The sequence below is a fragment of the Pogona vitticeps genome, chromosome 2 (assembly GCF_051106095.1).
Source record: "Pogona vitticeps strain Pit_001003342236 chromosome 2, PviZW2.1, whole genome shotgun sequence".
In the NCBI taxonomy this organism is placed as follows: Eukaryota; Metazoa; Chordata; class Lepidosauria; order Squamata; family Agamidae; genus Pogona; species Pogona vitticeps.
The window spans coordinates 65,937,422-65,962,469 of NC_135784.1; the positions used below are offsets into that span (position 1 = coordinate 65,937,422).

The window sequence follows — 25,048 nt, forward strand, 5'->3', positions numbered from 1 at the left end:
TCTGGTCCATGGGGTCACAAAGAGTTGGACACGACTGAACGACTAAACAAATGAACGAATACAGCATTTCTGCTGTGTTGCATGATTGGCTCATGTTTAGCTTGTGATCTACTATGATTTCCAGACTCTTCACATGTTCAGCTCTAGAATGTTCTGAAGAGGTTCTGTTCATCTGAAGAACCTCACTCCTGTAAGTTCATTGGTGACTATTCAAAGAACCACAGTTACATATAAGCAACCTGAAGATGTTTAACCACTGTGCATAGTATGAAAGATTGTCCTTTGTTTTTAAGTGGTGGTATTGCTTGGGTGCTTAACCACTGAAAAATCTGGACTATGTTTATCTGCGATTAGTGAGATTGCCTGCTATGACAAAGGATGTCTGTTCTAGCTTTACTTTTTTTTCATTACTAATCTGAGTACAGTGGTGCCTCACACAACGATGTTAATTGGTTCCAAAAAAATCAACGTTGTGTGAAACATCGTTCTGTGAAACACCATTTCACATAGGAATGCATTGAAAACCGGTTAATCCGTTCCAGTTGGAACGGATTGCCATCATTCAGTGAAAATCCCCATAGGAAACGTCGTTGAGTGAAACAATGTTTCCTATATTGGAATGTATTGAAGCCGACTCAATACATTTCAATGCCTTTGCGAAGTCCTTTTTTGCTCCTGTAAAAGTGTCTTACAATGTTTGGACGCTGTTTTAAATGATTGCAATGGTTAGTCCACCTCCTGAAACCTATGCAAACTGATTTTGGTGTTGTTCTGACACTTCGTTAATTTATGATGATTTTTTGTTTTTTCTCCATAGGAAACCATTGGATGGTCTGTCTAATGGTTTCCAATGGAAAAAACAAAAAATCATCATAAATTAACGAAGTGTCAGAACAACACCAAAATCAGTTTGCATAGGTTTCAGGAGGTGGACTAACCATTGCAATCATTTAAAACAGCGTCCAAACATTGTAAGACACTTTTACAGGAGCGAAAAGGGAGGTCGGGAAGAACTTTAAAAGGCAAACGGAGATCAAAGAGCCCTTTCCCGATCTCCCTTTTCGCTCCTGTAAAAGTGTCTTACAATGTTTGGAAGCTGTTTTAAATGATTGCAATGGTTAGTCCACTTCCTGAAACCTATGCAAACTGATTTTGGTGTTGTTCTGACACTTCGTTAATTTATGATGATTTTTTGTTTTTTCCATTGGAAACCATTAGACAGACCATCCAATGGTTTCCTATGGAGAAAAAACAAAAAATCATCATAAATTAACGAAGTGTCAGAACAACACCAAAATCAGTTTGCATAGGTTTCAGGAGGTGGACTAACCATTGCAATCATTTAAAACAGCGTCCAAACATTGTAAGACACTTTTACAGGAGCGAAAATGGAGATCGTTGTGTGAAAATCCCCCATAGGAAACATCGCTGTGTGAGGCAGCAAATTTAACAGAAAAAGGCATCGTTGTGTGAATTCATCGTTGTGTGAGGCACTCGTTGTGCGAGGCACCACTGTATTTAGTTCAGTAAGCACTCTCTGTTGTTCCAGTGCATGCTTTTTGTTATCCTCAAATTGTGGCAACTGAAAGTTGTTTTTATTCTGTCTTTTCTTAGTTATGTCAATGGACTTAAAATTTGGCAGAAAGCTTTAGAGTAATCTCCTATTTTTCTTCTCTCTCTTTCTATTCCCCCCCCCTCCCGTTTAGGTAATAGAGCTCCAGAAACGGTTCCTTCAGTGATAGATTATCTTGGTGGACATGACACTGACTTGAGACAAAATGTGTCTGAACCTTCCGTTGCTGATTGCACTGTCCTGAAACTGCTTTCAGAAATTTTGAGTAATATGGATACACCTTTGGGGAGATTCGTTAAACAGTCGTCAGCAGAAAACTATTCAAGACAAAATGTGGAGTACAGTCCCAATCCTCTGCAGGTTAAACAAGAACCTGAAATTCCTGGTAGAGCACATGTTGAAAATATTCCATTCAGGGATTCCCACAGTCCAGTCAAGTTGGAAACCAGTGCACCATGCTTGCCTTATTCCCTTGATATTTCTACCACTGAAGCAGATACAACCTTTCACATGACACATTTAAAAGTAAGAACCTTTTTAAAAGTTTCAGAACCTAAATGTTTCAAATCTTACTCTTCTCAGTATCTTCCAATTTTGCATCATATCTCTTGTCAGCCCCACTTATAACTGGTGAGCAAGGAGGATGGGAGCTGTAGTCCAAAACCTGTAAAGTATTTTTTTTTAATGGTAGTTGTGCTGCTCTGTTTTGGCTTGTATAACAAAAATAAAAATAGTATTGTGGCGCATTAAGATAAGTGGACGTGGTGGCGCTGCAGGTTAAACCGCAGAAGCCTCTGTGCTGCAAGGTCAGAAGGCCAGCCATCGTAAGATTGATTCCACATGACGGAGTGAGCTCCTATCGAAACCATGTAAAAATGCGAGTAGATAAATAGGGACCACCAGGATGGGAAGGTAACGTCGTTCCGTGTCTAGTTGTGATGGCCACGTGAACACGTAAACTGTCTTTGGACAAATATTGGCTCTATGGCTTGGAAACGGGGATGAGCACCGCCCCCTAGAGTTGGACACGACTGGTCTAAATGTCAAGGGGAACCTTTACCTAAGAGTAAGGGCTCTGACTGGAGAGCAAGTTAAGAATCTCACTGTGGCACCAGAGGTTGGAAGTTCAATTCCCCGCAGAAGAGCCTGACTGTGTGGCCGTGGGTAAGTTGCACAGTCCAGAATGCTTCCAGAAGGAGGGAATGGTAAACCACTCTGAGTATTCTCTTTCTAGAAAACCCTGGAAAGGGTTGCCACCAATTGCCTTGATAGTGAATAATAATAATAAACCACAGTACTGTAAGCAATTGCAGATCTTGGAAATCACACCATCAGAGCTACAAAAATGGCAATATTAGGAACAGCATACATACTGTGCTGATATGTAACAGATACTTAGGTTTTTGGTTAAACTTGTATCTGTTATATAATACCGTCAGTGTTTTTATAATTTTAACTGTGCCTGGTGTTTTTGAATAATAATAACAATAATAATGGATTAATAGATTTATTTAACGGTGAGCTTTTTTTAATGGATTACAGTGTCCTTCAGGATTTTTACTAATCCACTTCAACTGTAGACTGTTACTACTTTTGTTTTATTTTTGTTGTACAGACAGAATACTGGGTGGGAAAAGGATGATCTGTCAGTACAGAATGATGTTTTCTAGCATTTATGTCTACAACCTCTCATATTTGATTGCTTGAGTAAAGGCCTTAAAGACTTTTAAAGTGGTGAAAAGAAAAGAAGGGTAGATTGAGCCTCAGTTGAAAATGCACTTAGGTAGACATTTCTGCATTAGAGAAATAACGGAAAACATGCAAGAGTGACATGAGAGGAAAGTTAGTTTGATCTGAAGAAGCTTTTTCCAGAATGAGCAATTGTATGTGTATCAATTACATTGTAATGCTACACTGAAGTAGAGAAGGACTATCAGCATTAATCTGAGCTTGAAATAGATTTTCCTGTCTTTTTGGTAGGGACTTTTCCCTTGTAGTCTGTTGCTGACAGGCTGTACTATTCACAGCTATAGTAACATGGGACAGTTTATGTTTTCACCACTTTGCCCCTTGTATTCCATTATGAAGGTGGGAGATAGAACAGTTACAGAACAGAAATATTTAAAGTGAGGGGAGAAATGGGAAGTCTCCACCCTGTTTGGAAGAAGGAAGCCTTCATAAGTAAAATTAGAAGAAGGGAAGAAAAGTGTTGAGCTAATGGAGAATATATTAGGGCAGAATTCTGTTTAATGATTGCCTTATGGGAGGGAACATAGTTTGCTAGTAGAATGTATACTTTGTAGGCAGAAGGCCCTAGGGTTTGTTGTTTTTTTTTTTGGTATCCAAGTAGGACAGTGAGAAGAGACAAAATGAAGCACCAAGCAAATTTCTTTGTCTCTTCTGATGGAGTTCCCACCCAACCTTTCTAAAGACCTGCAATTATGTTGCTTTAAAAGATGAGTGAACGTGACTGAATTTGTTATCATCTCAAGGAGATGTTGCTAACAGGTTCAGTGGTCCAGATATCTTTATATGTAAGGCTGCAGTATTTTTTTAAAATGACTAGTCCACAAAGTTAATTGATTTTTACTAGTAGAAAACCTGACTGAATATTAATAAAACACAGTTCTTTTAAGTTTCTCAGGCAGAAATTTTAATCACACTCATAATCACAGGAGTGAGTTCCATTTGAACAACAGGTAGAATTCTGAGTAAACATACATAGGAAGCTTACTTGTATAATGTGTTTTGTAAATGACTGAAGGACTTCTGTAAATAGTTGAAGGATTTTTACCTACACTGAGCTTTTATATAATGGAACAAATTTATTGTTTTTATAAATATATAGAAATATTTTAGGGTAAGGTCGCTAACAATATTAATAAAACTGAAGTGTAATTGTAAATTTGTTTAGGATGCAAGCACAGGAAGTGTAAGCAGCTTCGATGGCTGCAACAGCCCCTGTTCTAGTACACCTGTTGAGCAGAACTATCACAGGCAGCATTCCACCTCAAGTAACATTCACACGTCTGGAATACACTGGAAACTGATACCCATCACAGGTAAGTAACAGCTATATACATTTAAACTACTAAAGTTATTTCTTGCATTATTTTTCAGAGATTCAGTTTTGAAAATAGCAAAGAAATAAGTATGTTTAACTTCATATTTCAGTTTTTTAAATTCTCTTTTTATCCTAAGAGTGTTCCCTTATAGTTTTTGAATTCTCTTTTGATCTTAAGGATAATGATGTTTCTCATAAGGATTCTATAATCTTTGCTAATGGCAGTGAAGACTACATTTGCATCCTTTATATGAACTGTTGTATGCCTGAGTTTGTTTTTTAAATAACGAGCTTTGCAGTAGATGCAATAGATAGTGAGATTAGAAGATCTTGTTTGCTGGAGTTGCTCTTTCATACACAGTTAATCAAAACCATATAAAAATTATAATAATTATCTTATGAAATTTCTGTTTTTAAGAGTTAATATACAATGTATATTTAATTTGTATTTAGTAAATCCCATTATATAATTCTCTTACTAGTTTTTATCTGATCTATTGATCATAATAAAGGAACTGATAGTTTATCAAGCTGGTATTTTAGGATTTGTGACTAAAGGAATAAAAAACTCCAGCAGGCCATGAAAGTTAAGGATGTAGCATGAATTAGAATACTGTTATAATGCAGGAATGTTCTGCATCTTCAGGGCTAATCTGTTCACCATGTTCAGTACGTTGCTGGTGGCTCAGTTGCCTTGGCTTGTCAGGCTGTAGAATAAAATGGGACAGCATCAAGAACTCCCATCATTATGTGGTTGTGCACTTGTACATAGCAGGGGCCCCTGCACACAACATTTAAACAGGTGTCACAAAGGGTATAGTGTTTTCAGAGAGCTGTATTCATTTGAGTTGCTCAAGGAACAATAGAGTTCTTTGGCATTTGAAAGGTTAACAGAATTATGCCATATGTTTTGAGAATAGTGTTTGATAAATCATATGTAAGACACATCTTACATATGATTTATCAAACTTATACTGTTCAAGGAGACTGGGGGTTGGAAAGATGGCTAAGAAATGTATGAACTTGCGGGGACATATGTTGCCATACTAGAGTGGTTGAGTTATTCTGTTTATTGGCTCATTTTAAAATGGCCCATCTTGCAATTTCTCTCAGTAGGAACATGCTACAACTATAGTTCTGGGAGGGAATATGCATGCATGCATACAGACACACATGCACATAAAACACACACACAATCCTTCTGATACTGTTTTCTCAAGGATTCTCCTTTTGCTGCAATTTGTCCAGTGGGTTCCCTTTTTTTATTGGTGCATCACATTAATTCATTGGATGCCTGATTATGTTCTAATGATCTTAACAATATTTGGAATTTTATTTCTTTTACTATGCAGCAGTCACTATATTTAAATCAGTCCTGGATATACTTGCTTTTGGTGGTGGTTTCTGTATATTCTTCATGGACTTTTAAAAAAGAATGATGTGATCTGTAGGGTGGCATATATCACACTACGTTTTCACTGAGAAATACGAAGTTTTTGACAGAATATGGATGTGGAAGCAGCAGTAGCATGGTTAGGTAGCTCAAATTCTAGTGCACCAAAAATTCTTAATATGGAAATTCCTAGTCTACTGTTTTTGTGGTTCCAATAATTTCAGTGAATTTTGGAATTCAGATCTCCTGTTGAATGAAAACAGTGATTCTGAAAAATACCAGAAATTAATAGCAATCCTTATTTTCACATTTTTTAAAGTGGGCAAATTATTTCTAATTGGTTTTTAGCACATTAAGTGTTTAAAGGATATACATTATACATAATTGAGAAACTCTAAACTTGCTAACTGCTGCTCTCCCTCAGGAGGGGCAGGAAGAGTTCCTGAGGCGCAACTGAGAGAACATGGAGATAACCAGACAGGTGAGAAGGATGGACTTTACTGCATATGCCCCTTGCTATTTAAATAGCACGAGAAGAAGCCTTTCCCTGTTCTTAAATTTTCAGCAGGAGGCTTAGATCTACATGACTAATTTCATATATTGTTGGGGAAATTAATCCACTGAAGCAAGTATATTCAGGGTTTGAAACTTGAGAACTGCAGTCTGTGTAAGGCTTCTGTCTAGAATGTAGACAATTTCATAGTTGCAATGTATTTCTTTTTTCACAAATACTTACAATAAACTAGATCTAAAGATTTCAGAGCATACAATAGTAATGAAATATATAGTATACCTTACACACAAATTCAAATAATTTGTTCGAGGATCATGTAGTTAGTTGTTGTAGGTTTTTCCAGCTGTTTGGCTGTGTCCTGGAGGTTTTTTCCCCTAACGTTTCGCTAGTCTCTGTGGCCGGCGTCTTCAGAGGAGAAGAGCTAGAACTCTGTGTTGAGAACACGACCAAACAGCCCGAAAAACCAACAACAACCATTGGATCCTGGCCATGAAAACTTTTGAGAACACATCATATAGTTACTTTGTTTGATAAAGTTGCATTTGCTACTGCTACTAAATCTTAGAGCTCCAGAGCTGGAAGGGACCCTATGAATCATCAGGTCCAGTCCCTGTCAAGGAGACACAGTGGGGAACCAAACTTCCAACCTCTGGCTCCACAGTTTGATACTTAAACCATGAGCTAGCTAGAACAGAAATAGTTTGGAACACATTTCCCTTAAGATTATTGATGTAAAGCCATTGTAAGAGTCTTAATTAAATGCTTTGATACTTCAGGAATTATCAGTGAGATAAATCGGCTGTTAATAACAATGGACAATCGTACAAGATTTATATAATCAAATGACATTCAAAGAGGCATTCAGATTTCACTTATTCTGATTTGTGATTCTCCTTGTAATATATGCAGAATATGTATATTAAAATGCTAGCATAAAATGGGTTGAACCCAGATTGAAGTATATCAATATGTGCATCTTAAATGAAAGTAGTGAGCTTTCCCCTGTCTCATTCAAATCCTCAAAATGCAATACAAAGGGCCAGGGCATCCTACTGATTAGAAAGTAGGGGAAGGATGTTTCCAAACTGGGCAGACTCATCTTAGCAGGTCGGAACCTTCCTGTTTACATAAGGCAGATTGTGGATTATGCACAACGTTCTTTGCTGAGTGTTCATTTCTGTTGTACATCTAAAGACATTACCTATAAGAAAACCTTTGAAGCTGTGTGTGCAATTCAGTTTTTAGTAATTTAGCTCAGATTTTCTTTTCAAGTCTTTCATTTGAGTTCTTGAAACTTTATGCACATATATACATATATACATGTGTGTGTGCAAGCTTTCTGTCTGTCTGGACTGTTAACTGTAAGTTGGTTATCTTAGCAAAGGAGTATTCCAGCTTAACATGTCACAAAGAGCAAATCAGGGACATATAGGGACACATTAACCCAAGGGAAGACAAGCTGTGTTAATGTAGACTGGGATGAGAATCAGGTTGGTTGATTGGGTGGGCAAAATGATTAGAACTGGGAGCTTACAGTGTGGAAAGTTTACTTTAAATAAGACAAGGGTCCCCCGGTGCTATTCATTTTGCCCTTGGGGTTTATATAACAAATAATATTTGGCCTATTCCACTTTTGTTTGCAATGGTATTTTAGTTTATGTGTTATATGTTTATGTGTATGTTATAATTATAAAAAATGTTAAAAATATATTTTAAAAACTTGCAAGCAAGACCAAATTTTACCATTTTCATTATACAGAATACATTGTAGCTTCATTTTTAAAGCAGGGCAGGGATAGTTTGTTGCAACTTGTTGCTTCTCCCTGCTTACAGAACAATGGATATTGATCTTTTTTTAAATTTCTCCCAGATTTAAAATCTTTAGCTGAAAGTAGAGATGGAGTGCCAAAATGGCATTTTGTCTTGATTCGTGGATTGTCATGATGAGCCATGAATTGCCCCCCATTGGGCCATCAAACCACAAATCAATTTGTCAGTTTGTTGGGTCTTTCTTTTTTTTAAAAGAGAGCCACTGGGGTCTTAGTGGGGCATAGGAAGAGGAGGAAACCCCGACCCAAGCCATCCTGCAGCGCAGCGGGGTGGGGGGATTGCTTTGATCCCTTTCTTCCTCTTCCCATGCTGCCATGGGGGCATAGGAAGAGGAGGAAAGCCCAAGCCATCCCACGGCCCGGGGGAATTGCTTTGATCCCTTCCTTCCTCTTATGCCGTGTGGGTGTAGGAAGAGGAAGAAAGGGGAACCAAGGTATCCCCCAGCCTTGGGGGTGGGATTCCCTTTGGGCAGCCTTTAGCGAGCCACCCAAAGGGAAAATTTCTCTATGCCCCCGAGGAACAGCTGATCCGTGGGGACATAAGCAGATAGGGAATGAAGGGATGAATATAAAAGGGACCCCAAGAATACAAAGCAACGAATATCTGACAAATCAGGGATATTCATTGAATATCCTGATTCATTTTTATATTTGTCCCCATGTCTAGCTGAAAGACATCATTTGCCTAACTGGAGAAATAGTTCTGTGCTAATAATGGCTGCTGGATCTGAGGAGAAAAAGAAGCAAATTTTTCATCAGTGGGAGGAAACATGCATAGCTGGGTCTGTTAATGCTCAGGAAGACAAGGAGGGTTACATTATTAAAACATGTGTAGTTAGTATAGTAGACCCTGGGCTTCTCCGCTGGTGCTTGCCCTACCGTGGCTCATAAAGATCTGTCTCCTGTTTCTCACTTCTGTTGGCTTCTGCTGGCTTGTGGTGATAGTAGATTTGTAAGTGAAGATGCTTGTGCATTATGAAAGTCCCCGTAGCCTTGGTGCTCTGTATAATGAATGAATCCAGATAATGAATGGAGAAACAAAACAAAAGAACCAGTCCCTTTCATGTTAGATAAAGCCTAAGTGAACAAAACAAAACACCAAAGGTAACCCCTGAAATGGAAAAAAAAATGAAAGTTTTTGCTGTGCACCTTCGCATTAGCTGTTGCCCTCAGGTTAATACTTGCATTGTGGGATTTGGTGACTGTTGTTTAAAAGTTAGGTTTTCTGTCAGTTATAAATACCAGATGTTAGCATACTGATGGAAAATGGCAATATCCATTATGCCCTACTAGAAAGAAGGCTTCTGAAGAAGACATACTTGAAACACTGTTGATGAATAGTATAACTTATTTTCCTGGGTGGTAATAAGTGGTTGACACAGGATTGCTTGAACTCCGTTGGAAAGTGAGAAGAGGACTCCAGCTTGTTCTGCATTGGAGACTTTAGAAATGGGCAGCCAACAGACATAGAGCAGAATAAATTGTATTTGAAACCATGGTCAGTGAGAACTAAACATGCTAGTAGAGCAATCCTGACAAATATCTGTTTCAGCTGTTTTGCTGTGCTTTGATGTCTTCCTACATCTTCTCCATTACAGGGAAAAGATGTAGGAGCTGATATAAATAGAGTATTTGAAAACATATATTAATATCAAGAAAGAGTTTAAACACGTTGTATTCAAACAAACTGCACCAGAGCATAGAGTGCTACTCCAGTCCTCTGAACATGCCGGCCACAGAGACTGGCAAAACGTTAGGAAGAACACGGCCAAAGAGCCCGAAAAACCCACAACAACCACAAGTTGTGTTCATTCATTAGTGGGTTTTAAAATATAGGAATTCTTAGTAAAGCTTTCCTTATTGTTCCTAAGTCTTACTAATTCATCCCACTCTGACTGAAGCTGGCACACTGATATATTTCACATTTAGGTTTTGCTTTATTTTACATACTTTTAAGAAGCACTTGCTGTTTGTATTTAATTGAAGCTGTCAATAGTGCAGAGATGCACTTTTTGGTCAACCTATCAGTTCAATAGAGTTTAATCAGAGATTTAATTTTTAAATGTGATAATTCTTTAAGTCGTCCAGTAGTTTTAAATATTTACAATAGTATTTGAAACTCAGTTTCCTCTGCTCTAAAATTGTTGTAAAAGTAATTTATAATGTCAGTGTTTTATATATCAGTTGTACTGATGAAAAGAATGCGATAAAAATGCCTTTTCTTTTAATCTGAGGGCTGTCCTCCATTGTAGTGGGTTTCCTGAGTGTTTTTGTGTGATATGGATTAGCTCAAATGTTTTTAAGTTCAGTTTTCAGTTTTGTACAACAAAAGTATGTCCCAGATTTGTTTACACTTTGTATTCTCACACATTGGCAAGTGATAAAATATGTCCCCTTGTGGTGCTTAATGTTTTCTGTGCGCTGTTTAGTATTAACCACCACCATAATTTTTATTAGGTAACCAAAGGCTGTCATTTAAATAGAATAAGTATAAAGGAAGTGTTTATTTATCAACTATAAGTCATTAAAATACATTAAAATAATAGAATAATGAGTTACAAAGGACAAAAGATCACAGTACAAAAATTAAACAAAGCAAGTTGTTTGACCAAGAGCCATTCCTTTCACCTAATAGGGGGCAAAAGTAAGAACTTGTGCTTTGATGCCCCCTTCCCCTTCCTCACTTGTTTTGTTACATGAAGTCTTGTTGGCAGTGTATTATGAGCTTTGAGCTGTTTCTTTTAAAAAAAAACTAGACTGCCACTGAAAAACTAACCAAGTCAAATGTGATTCTGGGAATCTGATCTTTCAGCCAAAAAAAAAAATGCTTTTACCGTTTTTTTAATTTGCAGCAATATATATTGTAAGGTTTCTTGTGCTGGCTATCCACACTGGCATTGGTATTCCTGTAAAGGATTCTCTGAACCCATCTGATGTTACTGCAGAAGGGAGAATATTCATTTGTTCACAGTTTTGTTTGAAATACATGTAAGATGGGACATCTTCTAATCCTAAATGAAAGTGTTAATCTATCATTCTTTATCAACACGTCATATAAATATGTATGTGAAATATATTTCTCAAAATTAATGACTTCTATTTCTCATTGCATTGCTGGAAATCCAGGCAGGAACTTTGTTTTAATGATCAAATACCAAAGCCACTGTCTGGGATACCAGTCCATGTTGACCTTGACATTTTTGGTCCATTAAATAGTATGCCATCATCCTACTTTTACTGGTGAATCTAAGTTCAACATGTTGGCTTCAGCTAGCAGTAGGCAGGATGACTTGCTTGATAGACTTCTAACGGTACGTTCAATGAATTGGCCCCTTTTGTCTTAGCGAAATTTAATTACACCCCTGCCCTGACTGCCTCTGTGTGGGCTTTAAAAGTGCTTGAGATGGTAAAAATGCTTATTTGAACTGTTTAATCTCAGAGATTTGGTGTCTGATCATAAATCACCTATGAGATTTTTGCTCTTTCCCCATAACCATAATGTGTGTTCTGCAATAATTGATAATTAACAGTTCAGATTTCAGTTCAACTGCAGAAAATTCCCATTACTTTTCTTAAATCCACACATGAGGATCACAGGATGACTGGGTTATCTAAGAAAAGCAACAGAGAAACTGGTCTGTTGCTTATAGGCCAGTGTATCTAACTAACACTAGAAAGATTAGTAACAATATTCACCTTTCCAACTCAGTTATTCCGTTCTGATTCTCCCAAATTTCCTATCTGAATTCTGTCATTTTACAATTTGTGTCACAGATATACGGTGTTGATAAAATTTAATACTGCCATCAGATGAGCAAATGCAGCATTTCTGTATTTTTATGAACCAGTTGAGAAATTACAAAGCAGTGTTTAGTCCCTGAATTCACTTCTTGAAATCCCGTTTGTTCCTCAGACAGAATATATCTTCTCTGCAGTTTAAAGTTTGCCAGGAAATACTGTATATAAAGTTAGCTTACTTTTGATAGTAAATAAATTGGTTTGTAATTCAGATGATAAATTTCACCTTCTTTCTTACATGTTAGGACTGCAACATCTTCATTCCATCCCTCAGGCCAGTACCTTACTTCATTAAATAGTGGGCTAATGGTTCTGACCATCCTCCTCCTCCACAAGATTTCAGAATCTCTGTGTGGGAACCTTAGTCCCATGTCCCCTCACTTACAGTTTATGTGCCAGTGATGATCTTTATTCAGCAAACTGGGTGTCTCTATCAAATGTCCGGCACAAAGATTCCCTCTCATTGCCTCCTGGGAGTGCTGGCACAGTCATGTTACTTAGAGAGAGATGTCCACTTCTCTTTGTTCAGGAGGATGGAAGCACATAATAACCAACCCCATCGTCTGATTTCTGCACAAGAGAAAAACCTCATGTTAAAGACTAAAAAACAATAACTGATAACATGTATGAGTAATCTATATATTTGGTTGCTTCTTTGGAAGCAGTATCAAATCATATTAATGCATTAGTCACGTTAGGCCAAGGGTCAGCAATTAATTTCTATAGGGGGCCACATGAAAAATCTGAACTGTGTTCGGGGGCCAAACAAACTTTACTTAAAACTAAAATGAAACAGTGATGTTATGGTTGTTTTTATTTTAAACTTGTTAATCTTCACAAACACTAAAGAGGTGTTTTGTGGTATGTTAAAGATAAGCAACTGATCAACTTTTGACAAAAAGCTATAAATTTATTTATTTATTTATTTATTTATTTATTTATTTATTTATTTATTTATTTATTTATTTTATACCCCGCCTATCTGGACTACCAGTCCACTCTAGACGGCTTCCAATACAAAGTTGAACAATAAAACACAGGCAAGTGCATACTAATTCAATAACAAGTACAATAAAATTTAAAAAAAAAGGGAAAGTAAGAGAAAGAAAAAATAAAGAAGAAAAAATAAATAATTTAAGAATTGGCTGGAGGGAAAGCCTGAATAAACAACCATGTTTTAATTGGGTTTTAAAGGTGCCCAGCGTAGGGGCCACGCGAATCTCCAGAGGGAGATTGTTCCAGAGGCGAGGAGCCACTGCCGAGAATGCCCGGTTTCGTGTCTTCTCCTTCCGGGCCTTTCTTGGCGTCAGGCTGCTCAGCCTCACCTCCTGACTCGCACCGGTGATCCAGGTAGACCTTGGTGGAAGCAGGCGTTCCGCCAAATATCGAGAGCCTAAACCATTTAGGGCCTTGTAAGTAAGCATTAAAACTTTGAAGTCGACACGGAAACGAATGGGCAGCCAATGCAATGCGGCCAGCGTTGGAGAAATATGATGGTATTTTCTCACTCCAGTAAGGAGTCTGGCCACCGCATTCTGCACCACCTGAAGTTTCCGTATCAGTCTCAAAGGCAGCCCCACGTAGAGCGCGTTACAGTGGTCTAATCTTGAGATTATGAGCGCATGCACCAAGGTAGTGAGCGACCCCGTGTCGAGATAGGGTCGCAGCCGGGCAATCCACTAAAGATGGAAAAAGGCGGTGCGGACTACCGACGCCACCTGCGTTTCCATGGTGAGCGTCGGGTCCAAAAATATGCCAAGTCTGCGGACCCCACTCTTCGCGGCTAGGGCAACCCCCCCCAAACGTGAGAGAGTCACCCAAGCCGCCTACAACGGGGGCACCCACCCTCAGAACTTCCGTCTTGTCCGGGTCCAGCCTCAGCCCGTTCTCCTGCATCTATTGCAGTGTGGCCCCCAGGCAGCGCTGAAGGGACAGGACGGCATCACCTGCAGTTGGTGAAAAGGAGATGTACAGTGGGGTCTTGACTTGAGAACTTAATCCGTATTGGAAGGCGGTTCTCAAGTCAAAAAGTCTGTAGGTTAAGTCTCCATTGACCTACAGTGCATTGAAAACCGATTAATCCCATAACAGGCCATTTTTGTTCCATTTTGGTTTTTTTCTGGTCTGTCAGTCAAATCTCAGTCTGCAAGTCAAACCTAAATTTTGCAGCCAGAGAAGTCTGTAACTCAAAAAGTCTGTAAGTCAAGCCGTCTGTAAGTCAAGGGTCCACTGTAGAGCTGAGTGTCATCCTCATACTGATGACACGAAGCTCCACACCCCCTGATGACCCCACCCAGCGGGGTCATATAGATGTTAAACAGCATTGGGGAGATGATCGACCCCTGTGGAACCCCACAGTTGAGACTCCACGGGGCCGAGACACTCTCCCCAAGCTGTACTCTCTGGGGACGGTCCTCCAAGAAGGAACGGAGCCAGGAGAGTGCCGAGCCACCAATTCCCAACTCTGAGAGCCTCCCCAGGAGGATACCATGGTCGACGGTATCAAAGGCCGCCGAAATGTCAAGGAGGACCAACAAAGATATTTTACCGCTGTCGGCCTCCCTCAACAGGTCATCGTACAGGGCGACCAGTGCCGTCTCTGTACCATGGCGCGGCCTGAAGCCCGACTGAAATGGATCCATGGCATCTGTTTCATCCAAATGGTTTTGATGTTCAACTTGTTCAGTGAGAGAAATCCAGTCTGTCTTGGGCTTGAACAAGTGCTTGAACACTGGACTGGAGTAATGACCGGCGAGCCGGACAGGAGCGGCTCGCAGGCCGTATGTGGCCCTCGGGTCACACTTTGCTGAGGTCTGCATTAGGCTGATATGCAGAAAAGCATAACTTCAGGATTTTGAATTGGTTCAGTATTACTGACCAAAACGGGGTAGTGGAATATGTTTTTGTGGTTGGCCTTTGAAAGATTTGTGGTTTTTATTATATGTTCATATTTGGGGTTTTAAAATATAGTTACTCCAGTAAATATGAGCTAAAGTTGCAGCAGCAATTAAAAGCCCTGTGTATTATGCTTTTTCAGGCAGAGCTGTGTGGCACTTTCTGCTATAATACATGCCTTGCTACTAGAATTGCAGGTATGGGAATGGCTAGTTCTGGGCTTGCAGAAAGCCCTTTTGGGATACTGTTGGTACTGTTGCCCTTGCTATTGTTGAAGTAACCCAGTTGTTATGATGTTGCTGAGGCAAAACCTAAGCAGTTGTATGATTTTGTTGTTGTTTAGTCCTTAAGTCGTGTCCAAATCTTCGTGACCCCGTGGACCACAGCACGTCAGGCCCTCCTGTCTTCCACTGCCTTCCGTTGTATGATAGCATCAGGCAAATCAGTTTTAGAACACCAGGTATCATTTAGTGATCTGTTGTTACAGTATTGCAGTTAGATAATAATACAAAAAGTGGCTTATATGCAGTCTAAGGGACCTTTAATATTGAATATGTTCTTGGTATTACAATCAGTCAATCAGTAAAATGTCCCTAAGCAGATTTTTATTGTTGTTGACAGTCTCAATCTTCATAGTTTTTTTAAAATGGCCTGGCCTTACCTCTTTTTGTGTAGGCTTGAAATCTCCAGATGAATCTTTGGCTTATTCCCCACCAAAAGATGCCTCTGAAAATGACCCACGGATAATACACAGGCAAAGAAGTTCTGATTATCCATCTGCATATTCCTCATTTTCAGACTTGCACAAGGGAGGAACAGAAGACAGAGAATTTACAGGTCAAGAACTGAAATATAATGATCAGTGTGAACTTGAGATAAATCAGTGTGTGACAAGTGAACCCACCATAAATCGAGTAATAGAGACAGCTATATTAGAAGAATACACTCATTTTACCAATAAAATTCAGGAGATTTTGCTGCAAAAGAATATTATGTATGCAAGAAAAATATCCAGACCTGTTATATCAGCCCGGGAAAGGGTCATGAGACTTTCTGAATATCTGTGCTTACAGGCATCAGGTATTGCTGTCCAGGAATATGTGGAAAGACTGAGTGAAAAGCTCCACAGTGTTGTGTTGTCATCCACCCATGCTGTTCATAAGGTTCCATTTACTTGCACATCAGAACAAGCAGCTGATTCAGTTACGGATACTGAATTGAATCCATACTCAGAAGAACTTGTACCTCTTGCCAGTGATATTGATGTGGAATCATTTCAAGAGCCACCACCATGTAACAATGTAAAGGGAGATTCAAACAATGAAAAGAATGGATTGACAGACACTGGGAAACAACAAAGTTCTGTGAGAGGCAGCACAGAGACAAAGCTGATTGCAGAATCAAACATTTCTACAGTGGACCCTCCACTACAGCAAGATAAAGCTCCCAAGCCTGTAGATGATGCAAATGCTACAACCCAGACAGCTGTAGTTGACCTTATAAACCAACTAAAACCTGAAATGTTTGATAGCTTCATCAAAATCATAGAAGATGTGCGAAAAAACACTGTAAAATTCTATATTCATGAAGAACAAGAGAGTGCACTTTGCAAAGAAATAAAGGTACACTTTTTTCTTGTATGAGGCCTGTGTATCCGTTATGGTTCCTTACCTGTTCATTTCAGGAAATACATTCTTGCTCTGCTGATATAAATTAAAGTCAGTTTAAGCATGATACTAAGGCAGCAATTACTGCCATGAGTTGTTGGCACTAGGCCATTGCATCTTTTGTATTTTATAGTTTAATTCTATTACTTTTGTAAATTATCCTTTCAGTGTAATTGAAGGACAGTGTGAAAATGTTCCTTGAGGAGATAACTGCTGTGTGGACAAAGTAGGCATTGTTATAAATAGAAAAACAAGAAATACTTTATCATGCCATTAAAAGCATTTTCTTCTTCACATATAGATTTATTAAGGCATGCTAAGATGGAATTTTGAGTTAGTATGCCATACATAGCTTTCTACAAAGGTGGAAGAGTGCTGGTTGATTAACCTCATGATGTTGCAGAAGAATGGTGTAATTAAAATGTACAACCTGCCAACAATACTAAATAATCATATCTATTTGATGTAAACTATGCTGTTTTAATAGGTGATTTTGGCCTGAATCCAATTGATACAACTGACTAGAGTAGATTATTGCATTGGTGAGATTTACAGAAGGATTGACCAACTGTATGACTCAATTGGTAAATGCACAGTTGATTCACTGGGTCTTGTCTAGCTGGGATTACCAAGTGGAGTTAAATCCTTGCAGATTTATGTTCTAAGTTTATTGATAACTGAATATATTGCTCATTCAGATTTTTTAATGAATTGTGTTGGTTTGACATTTTATGTATTTGGTTTAGGAATATCTTATTCAGCTGGGTAATTCAGAGTGCCATCCTGAACAGTTCTTGCGAGGAAGAGCTAATAGGGATAAATTGCTTATTATTATTCAAAATGAAGATATTGCGAGTCTTATTCATAAGGTATGTGAAAGTCATAACAACCACTTGAAAACATCAAAGGTGGCTTTGATAATTTGTTGTATTCATGAGCTTATTTCCTGTGAAGTGCTTGCTTATTGGCATTTATATACTTTGAAAGAGTTCACATCACCTGCTGAATTGCATCCTAGAGTATTGAAGGAACTGATTAAAGATCAGAACCACTGTCTATTAATTTCTTAAAATCATCGAGGATGGGTGGAGTACCAGATGATTGGAGGAAGGCTGACATTGTCCATATCTTTGAAAAGGGCAAAAAGTAGGAACCTGGGAACTACAGTCCAGTCAGCCTGACATTAATCCCAGGAAAAATTCTAGAGCAGAGTAAAAGGAGAGCACTCTGCAAGCACCTTGAAGATAATGCAGTAATAACTTGGAGGCCAGCATGGATTTGTAAAAAACAAATCCTGCCAAAGTAATCTTATTTCATTTTTTGATCGAGTAACCTCTTTGACAGAAGTGGGAATACTTAGACATAAGATATCTTGACTTCAGCAAAGCTTTTGACAAAGTGCCCCATTACATTCTGATTAGAAAGCTAACTAGGTATGGACTGGATGGGGGATAGCTGTCAGATGGATACATAGTTGGTTACAGAATCATATCCGAAGAGTGTTTTGATGACTCCTTCTGACTGAGAACATGTAGCAAGTGGGGCACCATAGGGCTCAGTTGTGGATTTGGTGCTCTTCAACATTTTTATTAATGATTTGGATAAGGGGATAGAGAAAATTATTATCAGATTTGCGGATGACACAAAATTGGGTGGAACTAATTCCTTGGAAGACAGAAACAAAATTTCAAAAGTCCTTGATAGGCTTGAGTATGGAGCCAAAACAACACATTTGATGGATAAGTTCAACACCCAGGGGAAAAAAACAGGTGCACAGTTACAAGATGGGAGATATTTGGCTCAGTAATACAATGAGTGAAAAGAATCTTGGAATTGTAGATCAAAAGCTGAATATGAGCCAACAATGCAGTGTGGCTGCAAATAAGGCAAATGTTATTTTGGGATGCATTATAATCTCCAGATCCTATGAAGTACTAATTGTCTTTTAGGCACTGGTTAGGCCTCATCTTGAGTACTGTGTCCTATTCTGGATGCTGCACTTCAAGAAGGATGCAGACAAACTAGAACAAGTTCAAAGGAGGGCAGCAAAGATGATTAGGGGACTGGAAACCAAGACATAGGAAGAAAGACTGAAAGAACTTGACATGTTTAGCCTTGAGAAAAGAAGACAGGGGAGATATGATAGCACTCTTCAAATTCTTGAAAGGTTGCCATACAGAGGAAGATCAGGATCTGTTCTTGATCATCCCAGAGTGCTGTACACATAGTAATGGGATCAAGCCACAGGGGGCCAGATTTAAGCTAAATACCAAGAAAAACATCCTGTTAGAGCAGTATGACAATGGAACCAGTTGCTTTGGGAGGCGGTGAGTGCTCCAACACTGGAGGCATTCAAGAGGACCAACATTGGATAACTATCATATTTGCTTTGATTTGGATTCCTGCATTCATTATAGGCCCCTTCCAACTCTCTTGATTCTATGTTATGTAATTTATTATGTATAATCTCGGAATTGCAGAAAACAACTTGCAGTGTCCCTTACTTTCATTGTACTGTTATGTTAATTGTAGTCATATACTTTATTTAAATAGATACCGTGCTTGGTAACTTTGAAGAGGCTCTCGTGTGTCAGTTTTGCTGGTGTTGACAGCTTGGATGATGTGAAAACTCGTACTTACAATGAATTATTTGTTTCTGGTGGTTTCATTGTCTCTGATGAATCTGTTCTCAATCCAGAGTCCGTCACAGTTGGTAAGATGTATATATTTTAGTAAAGCCAAGGGCAGAAAAATGTTTCAGGTCTAATATACCCGCATGATTCCTAGGTGCCCAGATAGCTAAGCATCAGTTTTTAACTGTTGTTACATTTTATTTGTTTTGTTAATCTACACTGATTTTGTTGTAAAATCTTGCTGTAAATTTTTATTGTAGAGTATAAGGTTGGTTACATCAGCAGAGAAAACTGGCTGTGGAAACATTCCTCAGCTGCATGTAGAAGCAGGTATATAATGCATCACATTTAATATTTTATAAAGTGATACTAGGTGCAGTCCTTTTATTTTAGCATAGTAAATTTCATTTAGAGTAGGCCCATTGGATTAGGGGAACATATGGAAGAATTGACTCATTAAATCCACTGATTCAGTGGGCTTGCTTTAGTTGAAACTTTCTACACTAATTAACTGAATGTTAGCTGCAGATTTTTTTCCCCCTGTTATGCAGTCATGCAAATAGAAGTTGCTTATATAATACTTAATTTATTCTACTCATTTATTTCATTTCTATCCTGCCTACCTTTTAATCCAAGAACCCACAGCTTATTAAATGGGAAGACATAAGAAAGACACAGACAGAAATACAGATGAGCCCTGAAACAACTTGAAAACATTAGAAACAAAAAACACAGGCATGAGAAGGGTTTGGGAAGAAAGAAAAACACAACACTCTGTTAAAATACAGTTGAAAAAAGTTTGTCTCGCAAGAAGGATGTTTGCCTGTCTGTCATTGGACAAGGAGAGGCCGAACACCCAGAGAGTTCCACAGTTTGGGAGCAACCATTGAAAAAGTCTCAAATCCTTTTCAGGCATGCCTGTCAGGATGATGGTAGTAAAGAGAGGACTGTCCCTTAAGATAGCTCAGCGACTTAGAGTTTGGGAGTTCAATTCCCCACTGTGCCTCTTTGAGAGAGGCTAGACTCGATGACCGGTTCAAAAATTGTTGTTGTTGTTGTTGTTGTTGTTAAGATCCTAAAAATTGGGGAGATATGGCCCTTCAATCAGCTTTGATTGAAGCCACTTTATATCCCAACTGTTGTCTTAAAAAATCACCAATCTTCAAAGTGGCTGTTCAGTCACTACTCTTTTTCTTGGCTAGCATTAAGTTCTAGCAGAGATTTTCAGACCATTACTGGGAGACTAGGAACATGCTAAAGGATGGCTTTTCTATATTGCTTTCCTTCTGTGGCTTGCTCTAACTATGGCTAATGTTGTTAAGCCTGTATCTGTGCTAATTCTGGATAATAGTAACAGGAGTTCCACATACACAGGTGGAATTATGCCACATCCTGATTACTTTTAGCCATTGCTAGCTTCATGCCAGTATAACACCACCTTAGAAGACATAATTACCAAAGCAAGTAGGAAAAAACTCATCACAGTGATAATGTTTTGGGTTGCATACTGTCTGCATCTGAAAAACTTCTGTCCAATAAGAATGCTGACAAAAGTTAAGCTCTGGCACAGCTGAAATCAGAAGGATGCAATGGAAAGAAAAATAGATTTAGATTTATTTGACTTCTAAAGTGCAAGAGGAGTGTGGCTGGCTCTTTTAAAATGTCATTTAGTGCAACGTCCTTCATTCTCTTAGTGGCCAACCAGATCCATCTAAGATACTCACAGGCATGCTTTAAGTAAGTCTTCTTTCCCAGCTTTTGCTCCCCAAGAGATGGCATTTAGTAGAACTGCCTGCAGACTTGACTGTACCTAATCACGAAAGCTAGCAGCCACTGATTTTGAGATCCCCATTGATGCCATCTAAGCTACCTGCTATCACCATGTGTTGCTTTCTCTTTTCCAAACCAGACAAACTTAGCACTTTTCTGAAGTTTCTTGAAGAGTTGAGTACTCCAGATGGAAAGTGGCAATGGAAGGTTCACTGTAAAATACAGAAAAAATTGAAGGAACTTGGGAGGTGTGTATTTCTTGTTTATTGAAGTGTTAGACACATTTTGGAATTATGGAACAATGGAATTCTTGCAGTAGTGCTGCTGAAGTATTTGTGAGGTGGCATTTATTTGCTTTGTACAGAAGCTTCATGTTCTCACTTTTATGAGAGAAATCTTTCATTTTCCTAGTCCACTTGTTTCTTTCTGAATTTCACCTGTGGCTGAAACATTTTTCCGAACATAATTATTCTTTTCATGTCAATGACAAATCTCACTTTTTTTAACCTGCTAGTAGTACTCAGGATTTTATGTTCATAGAAGATCTCTGACATCATTGTTAAAGATTCCCTAACTACTTTATCTGCTTACAGCCAGAACATTTCTGTTTTTCCTAACAATTAAGAAAATGTACTTTGAACATTTTATTTAATATCCCTGTATTGTGGTAAATGCAGATATAATGCATGCTTTTAAACAAAGTTAGTTTCTTCTCTTTCCCTCCCCAGAACAAATGTGAATGCCGTAAACTTACTGACACTTCTGAGTGCCTATCAAAAGAAACATGTGGTTGAGATTCTGTCATACCACAGCTGTGATTCTCAGACACGAAATCCTCCAGAATTAGATTGCCTCATAAAACTTCAAGCTCAGAATATACAGCAGAGGCACATTGTATTCCTGACAGGTAGAAAATCATTACTGCATATCTCATTAAAGCACGCGCACACACATGTGCACATGTATATTTGGCATAAACTGAAATATTTTCTTGGTCTCTTTTCATAGAAAAGAATGTGTCAGCATTTGCAGCTTATGCTAGTAATGGAATAGTAGTTACTACAATGGATTTCTTCATGCACAGCTTCAAAAGTCTTGTTGGCTATCATTACTCAATTACTGGAGAAAACTATAGCCCTTCCCCTATTGATCATGAAAGACAATCAGGTAATGATATGTTTCATTAATTTTGCTCACATATAGATAGCTAGAAATGAGGGGGAGGGAAGAATCTTAATATGTTTGCTTTTTATAACTGAAGAGTCACTATGTCCAAGTTGCAGATCACAGTGTAAGGCTTAAAAGACTATAATGCTGTGTGGAATCTTAAATATGCAGTTAGTCTAAAGATTCATCTGGGAAATTCCTATGAGAGGTAGAGGATTATGACACAGCTAGTGAAGGTGAGATTTAAAAAACTAACAGCGGGTGAGAATGTCAGTAATTGTGTTAGTTAACTTACTTATCAAATACTGACCTACTGTATAACTTTAGATGCTGTTTTGACATTAAATCCTTTGGAGCTGGAAGTTGGGGTTTCCCAACAGTAAGCATGAACACATATCGCAGAAGCTTTTAGCATCGGAATGTCCGGACGGTCACACAGAGGGTTAAATGTGTGTTGAGTAAGTGAACAAATATGAGAGAAGACCCAACGGTTAAATGATATGCGACTTTCAGAAGTGAAGCCTAACACTGTGTGAGTAGAGCGTAGTATTTTTATACAAGATTTTTATTTCAATAGAGTAGGATTTTTCTCTTCTTAATGTAGTTCTTGTAGAAAACGAAAAGGATGAGGAGGACATGTCTTTGGATTCAGGTGATGAAGCATCACAAATAGAAGTTTGCAATGATGCCTCAAAGTATGATTCTCACTTGGAAGCTTTTGAAACAAAGACCAAAGGATCACATGGAACAGATACTGAGCAAAATTCACACACTGATGCACTGTTGTCTACCGAAGGAGGAAGCTGCCTTCTGACAGGCAGGACAGCTAAAACTGATATGCAGGATATACAACCTGTTACTCCTGTCTCAGTAACATGCTCTGTGGAAGGAGAGATAACTAACTCAGTCGAACAGATCCCTCTCAGTAACTTCCAGATTTACAATAGGCAGTTAAGTGTGCCCCACCAGTTCAGTCATTTTAATGTTCTCACTCACCAGACATTTCTGGGAACGACATACCCCATGTCTACAAGTCAGATCCAAGAAGGTGGAAACTACTTTCTCTCTGCCTACAGCCAGAACATGGATATGGACCAGTCTTCAACTCCCAGTAGTTGGGATGTCAGTTGTAATTCTTCCAGACCATTTTCCAAACAGAATTAAGCAAAATTGAAACTTTTTTTTAATAATTTGTTGTGGACTTTTCTGTTAAAAAAAGTGAACTAACTGTTTATATTCTTATCTAAATATTTCTTGTCTCTTATCTCAAATGTTCTCTTATCTTATTTAAATCATGAATGGTCTGTACCAGGTGAAGCACCTGAAGTTTGAAATAAATATATATTTTTAAACATTTAATGTACTTGAATTGAACTTGATTGTTGCCACTTTTTTATATTTTGTAGTTTATCTGTAATTGAGACTTCCAACCAGAGGTCTGTCTTATTGTAAATTGAATGTTTATCTGAAGCATATGTGAAAGGAGTGTCATTTTTAAAGCAAAGTGTAACAGGATAGTCAAAATGCTTTTTCTTTATCAAAGCTGTTATGTTCGTATGTGAATTTTTTGTAAACCATCGTAAAATAGTTATAAAGGCAGTTCTACATACTTTAACAGATATTCTGGATTTTTGGCTATGTCCTTCAGTTAAAATAAAAATGGATCCAATTTGTTTGGTAACAAACCCCCCCCCCCCCAAAGAAACCCCTATCTAGTTGGGACCTAGCAGTGAGTTGCATTTTATCATACTATCTATTTTCTGGAAAGGGATACATCAGAACCCTTCCCCCCCTTTCTCATTATAATTCAGATGAATATTTTAAAGCTAGTTGTGTAGTAAGCAGAAACATAACAATAATGTACTAATATAATTTAAGAATGTTTGTAAGCACACTGCTCAAATTAGTGTTGTGGTTTAGGTGCAGACAAGTACTCAGCAACTGTTCTAACATAATACGTAGTGAGCCAGCCCCTCTAGCAGATAGGGGGGGAATGCATGTTTCCCCAATATATTGTTGCTGCTTCCTTTATCCCACAATTTTGGCTATGCTGATGGGAGTTGCAGTTCATTTTCTAGAGAACTCAGTCCTTGATATGTTGAGGCTTCACTGAATCAGTAATCTTAAGGATATCAGTCAAAAACTTCATGCATTATTAAGTATAGACTTTCATTTGCTACAATATTCTGTGCCACTCAGAAATAAATATCTGAACTAATGCAAGCTATCTCTTTACTTACTAAAGTGATGGAGTAGAAGTTGAGAACTGGAACATTTTTTATTTGAGCGTGTTGAAAAAAACCTTTAAAAAAGGAAATAGAGCGGACCGTGGTAATGGCTGTTTTGATTCGAACACAAACTTACAATAAGTAAATAATGTGGACTGAGAAGTATCTTGTCAGTAAAGAAATGGATAAATGCTAATAAGAAAATGAGGGAAATAGAAAAGAATGTATTGCTAACTTCCTATTGAAATGCAAAATGATGCGGTCGATGGTATCGTGTCTATAGTATGTTGTCCCTAGATTGTAACTTTAACATTTTGCTGCAGAAATGGCACAGTGAGCCAGAGGATGAATGGCAGGAGTGGAAAATGTATCACCCTATGGACATTTCTGAATTACAGCTTCCACATTTTCTCATTGTTGGCCATGCAGTCGGACGTTGATGTGAATTGCAATCTAACATTATCTGGGGGAATTGCAGATTCTCAAAACTGGGGAACAGGTTAAAGAGCAGGGATGC

The 25,048-nt window shown here is 38.3% G+C and overlaps 1 protein-coding gene across 10 annotated transcripts in view; it reads left to right on the forward strand.

The window, feature by feature from the left end:
- Positions 1–25,048, forward strand: part of TASOR (transcription activation suppressor) — an 83,618-nt gene that overhangs the window by 38,836 nt on the left and 19,734 nt on the right. For 2 of the 10 annotated variants that reach the window (XM_020799938.3, XM_072989616.2), the window contains 10 exons: positions 1,707–2,098; positions 4,488–4,635; positions 6,455–6,511; positions 15,742–16,688; positions 17,480–17,602; positions 19,287–19,446; positions 21,276–21,384; positions 21,865–22,043; positions 22,145–22,303; positions 22,908–24,521. In XM_020799938.3, the coding sequence (XP_020655597.2) occupies positions 1,707–2,098; positions 4,488–4,635; positions 6,455–6,511; positions 15,742–16,688; positions 17,480–17,602; positions 19,287–19,446; positions 21,276–21,384; positions 21,865–22,043; positions 22,145–22,303; positions 22,908–23,467 (2,834 nt within the window). In that variant the 3' untranslated portion in view covers positions 23,468–24,521. Of the gene's footprint in view, positions 1–1,706; positions 2,099–4,487; positions 4,636–6,454; positions 6,512–15,741; positions 16,689–17,479; positions 17,603–19,286; positions 19,447–21,275; positions 21,385–21,864; positions 22,044–22,144; positions 22,304–22,630; positions 24,522–25,048 lie in introns of those variants that run through there. The other 8 variants (XM_072989614.2, XM_078385324.1, XM_078385325.1 and 5 more) reach the window with 8 other exon arrangements.